Source organism: Phalangium opilio, unplaced genomic scaffold (assembly GCF_054372755.1).
Source record: "Phalangium opilio isolate 3A_F unplaced genomic scaffold, DU_Popi_V2 ptg001170l_1, whole genome shotgun sequence".
Taxonomy (NCBI): domain Eukaryota; kingdom Metazoa; phylum Arthropoda; class Arachnida; order Opiliones; family Phalangiidae; genus Phalangium; species Phalangium opilio.
The window spans coordinates 13937731-13946832 of NW_028324255.1; the positions used below are offsets into that span (position 1 = coordinate 13937731).

The window sequence follows — 9102 nt, forward strand, 5'->3', positions numbered from 1 at the left end:
GTTAATGGAATCCAGTGAACTAAATATTTGTAAAATCGGTTGAAACGCGCGGACTTTCTAACAAAGAGAAAATTTGTTACATTTCTGGGTGCCATTTATTAAGGTGGCGGCGGATTGGATTAATCTTTCTTAGTACGCGCCTACTATTTACGAGTAACGTTCCTCCAAATTTTCACCCTTGTGGGGCCAGCGGTTTGGGCTGGGCGATGATTATCAGTCAGTTTGTAAGTCAGTCGGGACTTTGATTTATATAGATATAGATGTATAATTTAAAAAAAAAACAGGAAAAGACAAGAGAACTACTCTTGAAAAAAATAACAAAATATAGGTTGCAAATGCTTTGAAAGAAATAAGACAAGATTTACAAAAGAACTTTGGTTTAATTATAACCATAAATTCGTAAGATATGTTACATAAATTTGTCACTGGTTACTGAGAGCTTGTCTCGAAGTGACATAAATGAAACGTCGTAGATTCTCGTAAAGTGACGCCTAATGAGGCCCTGCCAAAGGCTTAGTACAGACTAAATAGGAAGATGGAGCAGAAAATCGCGTGTAGTCAATTCTCGCGTCGTTCTCGAACTAGCTCTCATTAAGTCTCTAGCATTTCGAAATATAGGAAGTGTCATACTTATGGAACGTAATCTTAGAAACATATGCTATAACTTTAAAGCATCACGGACTTCCGTGACAAATATTTTTAGAGGCTTCCATAGCTTTAGCTACATACATCATGGAATACTAAACTTAAACTTAAAACACGATCGGAATATCTGAATCACAGAAGCGTTAGCCTGTATTGTAAATCCACGGTGGCTGATTGCTAGAAGCTAGTGGAAATCGGCATTACTTTCTGTCAAATTTCTGTTTTGAGTGATATATAACAAACCAAAAGTGAGACTGCACAAAATATCTACAATTTCAAAAATAGGAAAATATAAGAAAATTATCGATATTATAGGAACTAATAGGAAGACATCCGAAAATAGGAAAAATTATAAAATTTAGGAAATATGGTCACCCAGCACAGGTCTATGGAATATGTTTGTGCACAGGTGTATAGATTGTTTTTGTACACAGGTCTACGTAATAATTTTTTAGCCTAAGTCTTCGGAATCTATATGTATTATTGCATCCACTGAGCTTTGCACATGAAAACGACGGGAAGGCAATTTGAGTTGGACTGGGCGTTGAAGCAATCAAGATTAATACTTCTATAATAGATGGTTAGGGCCTTGTTAGTTCAAACGCGGTAACTAATAAACGCGCAACACCACAAGACTTAAATGGAGCGCCTGATTTTCAGAATAAGTTTTAAAATACTAGTTTCTAAACAGTTTTAATTTAATTTAATATTAAGACTGAAGTGACAGATATTAATAAAAACTGTCTTTGTACACAAAGACGCTAAAAAGGAAGAGATAAGTGTAGAAAATTAACTGTTTGAAGTAACAGATATTCAAATTTTCATTTTTGAAGACGTGATTATAAAACATCAATTATTTGAAAAAATTTCTTATCTTAGTTTTTTTCACAAAAATTTCAGAGAAACTACCTTAATACTACTTTTTATTTTCTAGAAACATTTGCTTCGAGGAAGTTCAAATACTCGGATATCTGAAAAATAGAGCTAGAAGAATTTATTTTTATATTTTAAAATTGAAAATATTGCGAACCGAAAATTACATTCGCCCTTTGACTGTGATGTTGTTATTAGAGTCAAAAAGATCTGTAGCTTGATCGTGATCTTTTCAGAGATATACATCACGTCAATTTTTGAAACTTCGAAAACTTTAAAATTAACGAACAGGTTTTGTTAAGTTTTCATGCTTGTTTTATTTTGTCTGCTATCAACGATTTTCTGTCCATTTTATTCTCATTATAGGCCCGAATACTCAAACTAACTCTAAATTTTAAAAATAAAATAAAATGCATACGTGTTCTATTTCTCAAATGATGCACATGTTTGAGGATAAAATATTTTACTTAAGGAATTTTGGTGAAAAAAACTAAGATAAGAAATTTTTTCAAATAATTGATGTTTTATAATCACGTCTTCAAAAATGAAAATTTGAATATCTGTTACTTCAAACAGTTAATTTTCTACACTTATCTCTTCCTTTTTAGCGTCTTTGTGTACAAAGACAGTTTTTATTAATATAGTAAAGGATTAGACACTTTAACCTTTACAAATGAAATTGCAAGATTTATGTGAAAAATAACGTTGTGGTTTCTTTACCGTCATTTTATTTTAAAATAAAAGTAGAGATCAGGTACAATTTACTGTTGACACCACAGTAACGTTTCTGTTAAACTAACTATACTATAATTGTACATATATCAGGTTTTTAATTGCAAGTTTCACGATAAAATTAATGTTGATGTTAACGGTAAAAAACCTGTAATTTAACGGTAACTTTCCTGGTTATTTTCTGCCAGTAAAATTGCCGTAATTTCAACAGTAATTTTTTACAGTGAATCCAAAAGCCAAAAAATATTAGGTTTATTATGGGACCCACCTACGGATACATTTTCCTTTGATCTATCCAATCTGATCGACATTCTAAAGGAAGTCAAACCCACCAAAAGATACATCCTCAGCGCGGTCTCCCAAATCTTTGACCCCGTCGGAATTTTAGCACCCTTCACAATCAGGGCTAAATTTGTTTTCCGAACCCTTTGGGAACACGGATTCAAATGGGATGAAGAGCTACCGCAAGAGATAGGAAACGATTTCAAACAATGGTGCTTAGAGTTGTCACTCTTGAGACTCGTAAAATTACCAAGGTGTTACTTCCAAGACCACCTCGATAAAATCAAAAACCTACAAATTCATTGCTTTTGCGACGCGTCCATCAAAGCGTACGCAGCCACGGTTTATTTGCGCTACGAAACAGAAGACAAAACCATATTCGTCTCCCTAATCACTTCAAAAGCTAGAGTAGCGCCACTAAAGAAATTAACATTACCGCGTCTCGAACTCATGGGTTGTTTGCTCGGCGCCAGATTAGTCAAAAACGTAGAAACCATCTTTGAAACCGAAACTATCGAAAAATACATGTGGTCTGACTCGACAATCGCGCTTCATTGGTTGAAAGGTTCAACAAAAACATGGAAACCTTTCGTCCAGAATAGAGCAACGGAAATTCAAGCGCTCTCAGACCCTAGAAACTGGCATCATTGCCCAGGGACCCAAAACCCCGCGGATATACCAACAAGAGGAGCGAAAGCCGAAGACCTAATAAAAAGCGAGCTCTGGTGGACTGGACCCACCTGGCTGAAAGAAGACAAATCCGCTTGGCCCTTAGAAACAGTAACGGAAATAGATACTTCACAAATCGAAGAAGAAAAAAGAAAAACAATTCTAGTAACCTTAAAACCCCAACGGACGGGAATTAGTCAAGCCTTAGACATATCGAAATTTACCAGCTTAGAGAAGGTTTTAAGAATCACCGCATATATTTATCGAGTCGCAGACATAGCTAGGAAATCCAAGAAAATAGGACCAATCAGTGCGGAAGAAATGCATAGAGCAGAAAACGAGTGGATTAAATGTACCCAAATAGATGATTACCCAGAAGAAATGTCAGCCCTAAGAAATAAATCTGAAATCAAACGATCATCAAGCATCGCTAAACTAAAACCAATCTTAAATCCAGAAAATTTAATGTGCGTCGGAGGTCGATTAACAGAATCAGAGTTGCCCTTCGAAATCAAACACCCAGTCATTCTAAATAAAGAATCCCATCTAGCAAAATTAGTCATGGATAGAAGTCATAAACAGATAAGCCACGGAGGGATCCAAAGCACCCTCACCCAAGCTCGTGAAAAATTCTGGATCACCTCAGGTAGACAATTGGCGATAAAAACAGTAAATAACTGCTTGACATGCAGAAGAGCTACAGCGGGTTCAGGACCAAGGGAAGCAGAAACAGCCCCCCTGCCTCAAGATAGAATAAACAAAGCCGAGCCATTCGAGATTGTTGGAATCGACTTTGCGGGCCCGCTATACGTAAAAATAGGCGAGTCAGTCGAGAAGTCATACATTTGCCTATTTACCTGCGCCGTCACTAGAGCGCTGCACTTAGAGTTAGCGACCTCCCTCACCAGTCATGAGTTCTTACTAGCACTAAAGAGAATGATTGCGAGAAGAGGTGTGCCTAGAAAAATATACAGTGACAACGCCAAAACTTTCAATCGGGCAAACAAGGACTTGGACAAAATTTGGAATAGTTTAAATAGCAAAGAAGTTATGAACTTTTACGGAAAAAGAGGAATAACATGGCAATTTATTGTAGAAAGGGCCGCCTGCACTGTAAAAAATTACTGTTGAAATTACGGCAATTTTACTGGCAGAAAATTACCAGGAAAGTTACCGTTAAATTACAGGTTTTTTTACCGTTAACATCAACATTAATTTTATCGTGAAACTTGCAAGAGAGTGAAATTTCATAAAACTAAATTTCTCGTTCAGTTTCCCTGCCTCGGCCTTTGTTAGAGTGAAGATGCTACCCTCGTTGAATACTATCTTCCCCTCCATAAAGGGTACTTTTATTTTCAAGTTTAAGTAACGATAATATAAGTCGTCAGTTTCCAACGCTGAATAGATCTCCGTCCACTCCTCCATAAATTCCTTCAAAACGTCTTCCAAGATGCTAACAATGGTTCCATCCATCCTTTTTTTGTCAAATGTAGGTTTGGCTCGTATCACCCGGAAAAACGGCGTAACTTTCATGCCCATAGTCTAACGAGTGCATTTACGCGGTTTTCTTCAGAGTACGGGTTGATATTTAGCTTGAGGGTATATTGACTGATGCTTGTCTTTTTTTATTGTCCTTTATTGGCTACATACAAGGTGGTTTAGGACCTTAAAAGGGGGCGTGGCTAAAGCGTAACGATTGGAATTTATCCCCATCGGCTTTTTATTTATAGGTAAATACGACCAGACGCGTTTTAATGACGTCACGTGTCTAAATCTTAGGCTTATGCTATAGTAATTCTTGAAACATAGGCTTTTGCTAGGTTTATTCTTGGTAAATGCTGAAAAATATAGTCTTATGCTAAGTTATTTTATGTTAGATCCTGGAAAAGATAGGCTTATGCTAGGTTATTTTAGTTGTATAGGCGGAAGAATTAGAGTTTGTATTAGGTTTAGAACATTTAATGAGCACGAAAATCTGATTTTTCATAGAAATATTACTACAGTTTTTTTCATTCGAATACTACTAAAATACCCATGAATATTGATTAAAATAAGAGCATTTATATAAAACAACCTAAAAAAAACCCCAATTTTACCCTGCACAGGTGGCTTATTTGAAACTAATGCTGAACTTCATACGAATAATACTAAACTACAAGGGATTTATATAAAATACATGCAAAGGTTATGCTGACTACTACTAAAATACCCATGAATATTGATTAAAAACGAGCATTTATATAAAACAACCTAAAAAACATCAATTTTACCATGCACAAGTGGCTTATTAGAAACTAATACTGATTTTCATACGAATAATACTAAACTACAAGGGATTTATATAAAATACATGCAAAGGTTATGCTGACTACTACTAAAATACCCATGAATATTGATTAAAATACGAGCATTTATATAAAAAACCTAAAAAATCACCAATTATACCATGCACAAGTGCCTTACTATATACTAATGCTGAATTTCATACGAATAATACTAAACTACAAGGGATTTATATTAAATACATGCAAAGGTTATGCTGACTACTACTACTAAAATACCCATGAATATTGAATAAAATACTGGCATTTATATAATACTACCTTAAAGAAACACCAATTTTACCCTGCACAAGTGGCTTATTAGAAACTAATACTGAATTTCATACGAATAATACTAAATAACACGTGATTTATATAAACTACATGCAAAAGTTATAGCTGATTACTACTAAAATACACATGAATATTGAATAAAATACTGGCATTTATATAATACTACCTTAAAAAACACCAACTTTACCATGCACAAGTGTCTTATTATATACTAATGCTGAACTTAATACAAACAATACTAAATTACACGTGATTTATATAAAATACATGCAAAGGTTATAGCTGACTACTACTAAAATACCCATGAATATTGATTAAAATACTGGCATTTATATAATACTACCTAAAAAACACCAATTTTACCATGCACAAGTGGCTTATTAGAAATTAATACTGAACTTCATACGAATAATACTAAAGTACACATGAATATCGACTAAAATACAAACATTGTTATGATGCAAAGTGAAACATACCCTTTTTTTTATGAAGCAAAAAGTGAACTATGATGCTTCCACAATTCTATTTCATCTCGAATGTCACTGCCGTACCTGATTTAAAGGAATACTCTACTCCGTAAAGTACCGATTTTTAACGCTAGATGGCGAGACCTTCAGGAGGCGTGTACGTTTTATTTGAAATATGTACATCAGCCCCCATTGGCCAATTGAGTCACGTGGTACAAAGACCTTACATTAGGGACTGAGAAATATAACAGAAACCGTGGCTTGCAGAAGCGCTGGGTTTGGGGGTCCGAATTTTGGTAAATCTCGCGTCTTTCCTCTCTCTCGTACCGGGTTTATTTGAATTTCTTTCCCCATCCGAGGCTCCGAGCGTGGGAAAGTTTTGGTTTAGGAACGATTCTGTTTAGGCTTGTTATATTTTTTCTTTCGGTTGGACGCGATATCGGTTAACGGCTTAACGCTGGTTATTTTTTTCGTTCGGTCGTTGCGCGAAATTTGTTGGTGAAACCGTGAAATTTAGAAACACTTGTTGCTCTGTCTATAAGGGATTTACTGCGGCCATTTCAAATAGTAAGTAATTATATTACCATTCATTATATTGTATATTTTAAACTCTTTAGTTATTCCGCTTTTTTTTATAAATAGGAATTCATATATATTAAAAATTCGAGAGGGATTATAGACTAAAGGCATCCCATGTTATTTCCCCATAGAGCTTAATACAGTCGAAGGCAGAGGACTGCCATTAACCTATAGAGTTTGATTTTTAAAAATCTAACTGAAATGGCTTCCAAAGGTTTGCCATGTTCTATATTGATTTATTGAAAAATTCGTAATATAGTAATGCAGAACTAGATGCATGCTCAAAATTATGGTTAGCTATATTTTACTTGAGTTTATTGATTTACCAGAAACTACGCATAGAATGCAATTTTCGAAATTATTATTTCAACGGTGGACAGCCGAGAGAGCTAGGATGGGTATGGGTTCAAATAATGATAAATTTGCTACATTTCTACTTAACCAATTAGGGTAAGATTTACAGTTCTTACTAGTAGGCTACTTAGTGTTTCCATTTTAAAATGAGTATATTCATGCAGTACTAAAGAAGATGACCACAAATCAACTCAAACTGAAAATAGTGTCATTGACAAACAAGTGCAAACTGAACAAATAAGCACATTCGAAATGATGACTTCACCGTTTTTTACTGCATCCAATACTGCAAGATATACACACGCTAAGCCAAAAGGTACATATTTAACATCTACTTTGTAATTCAACATGCTTTATAACATTGTTATTAAACTACAGACAAATGTGAAACACCATTATATAAAAAATTTGGCTTGGCCATGGAATCACCACTGATAGATACACCTAAGGCAGGTACCTCTACAGAGGAAGAGCCACCTTCAAGGAAAAGGTCTAGACGTTCCTTGTTTGGAAGAGTAGAAGAACAAGATGATGATGATGATGATGAAATGTAAACATCATTAATTTAAAACATTCATAATATTAAATTATTAAGAAAAATTATTATCTTAGAGAAGAGGAAATAAGTGACAGAGACGCTGACCCAATTGAACAGGAAGCTATAGGAGATCTTATGGAAAATATAGAGTAGGGCATTTCAATTTATTAGTATGAATTTTTTCGATATAAAATACATTTTTCAGTAATGAAGATGAGCATTCAGATCTAAATTTTGAAAATGAATTTACGGAAGATGCTATAATCGAATCTGATTATGAAGATTTAATTATTGAATACACTGATGTAATTTTCATATTAATTTTAAAATTAACACTTTGCAGCAGCTTTAAAAATGTGTTGTTGGAAATGTATTGTTTTAGACTCCCCCACAGGAGCCTAAATACCAAACTGCCAAGGAGATCGTAAACGAAAATCTCTCCTTTGTGTATACTCCATTTTTAACTTCTCTGGTTCAGAAAGCTTATGGCAAAAAATGTTTAAATTGTCGGGCAAAATTTAATTTCAAAATTCACAAGCGAGGAACTGCCCTTATTTACACGTGGAAATGTTGCGAGGGTACTGGCGGAAACACGCAAAGGTAGTTTGATTATTTACATTTTACTTTAGAAAACAAAACATAAGAAAAAAATTAGTGATCGAATGTCAAAAATGATATAGGGAAAATGGGAGAGCCAGCCAATGTTTCATGGCCTATACGCGGGAAATTTAACTTTGGCAAGTGGCATTGTCCTTTCTGGAAACCAGTTTACCAAAGTGGCTTTGTTTATGCAACATTGCAATGTGCATCATCCACTTCGGATATCAAAAACCAGGGGAATGACTGAAGGCCCTTCAAAGGAGGAACTGAGGGAAAAACAAATTACCCGTTTTTAATTAGTGTATTTATGCTGTGAATTCGGTGCAGCTAAAAAGCGCGAAAACTTTTAAATATTGTGAGCTATAGCTGTGGTGATTTCTTGGGGATAATGTTGCGTGTTATTCTTTAGAATATTTCCAAACAACTCAACCTTTTAAAAGTTGAAAAATTTATTGAGAATTAACTTCAATTAAGATGAGTAAAATAAAAAACATTCAGCATTAGACTGAAAATGAAATTGCACGCCCTTGTGCCCGAAAATTATTCTCGCACATCAGTCCAATAATGCTCGCACGAGAACCCAATAAAAAAGTGAAAGTTCTTGATCGCCCGAGAGCCAAATAAAAGAGTGAAATTTCTTGCTCGCCCGAGAGCCAAATAAAAAAGTGAAATTTCTTGCTCGCCCGAGAGCCCAATAATAAAGTGAAATTTCTTGCTCGCCCGAGAGCCCAATAATAAAGTGAAATTT

General features: G+C 34.8%; 1 protein-coding gene across 3 annotated transcripts; it reads left to right on the plus strand.

Annotated features, from left to right (window-relative positions):
• Positions 1 to 6950: 6950 nt before the first annotated feature.
• On the plus strand, positions 6951 to 8676 carry LOC149587423 (uncharacterized). 3 transcript variants are annotated; one of them, XM_089863396.1, is made up of 8 exons: positions 6951 to 7076; positions 7192 to 7312; positions 7381 to 7532; positions 7595 to 7766; positions 7829 to 7903; positions 7960 to 8059; positions 8137 to 8354; positions 8435 to 8676. In XM_089863396.1, the coding sequence occupies exons 1-8, from the start codon at positions 7064 to 7066 to the stop codon at positions 8484 to 8486; spliced, it is 903 nt and encodes a 300-aa protein (XP_089719522.1). In that variant the 5' UTR covers positions 6951 to 7063; the 3' UTR covers positions 8487 to 8676. The 3 variants fall into 3 exon arrangements, with proteins under 3 accessions (XP_089719522.1, XP_089719523.1, XP_089719521.1); XM_089863397.1 differs by lacking the exon at positions 6951 to 7076 and adding an exon at positions 7077 to 7112; XM_089863395.1 differs by lacking the exon at positions 6951 to 7076 and having other exon boundaries at positions 7140 to 7312.
• The last annotated feature ends 426 nt before the right edge of the window (positions 8677 to 9102 follow it).

Coding starts and splice junctions, on each gene's coding strand:
- LOC149587423 (XM_089863395.1), top strand. CDS start 7,140: ATGCTCAAAATTATGGTTAGCTATATTTTACTTGAGTTTATTGATTTA. Junction 7,313..7,380: donor TTTCTACTTAACCAATTAGG/GTAAGATTTACA, acceptor ATATTCATGCAG/TACTAAAGAAGATGACCACA. Junction 8,355..8,434: donor ACTGGCGGAAACACGCAAAG/GTAGTTTGATTA, acceptor AAAATGATATAG/GGAAAATGGGAGAGCCAGCC.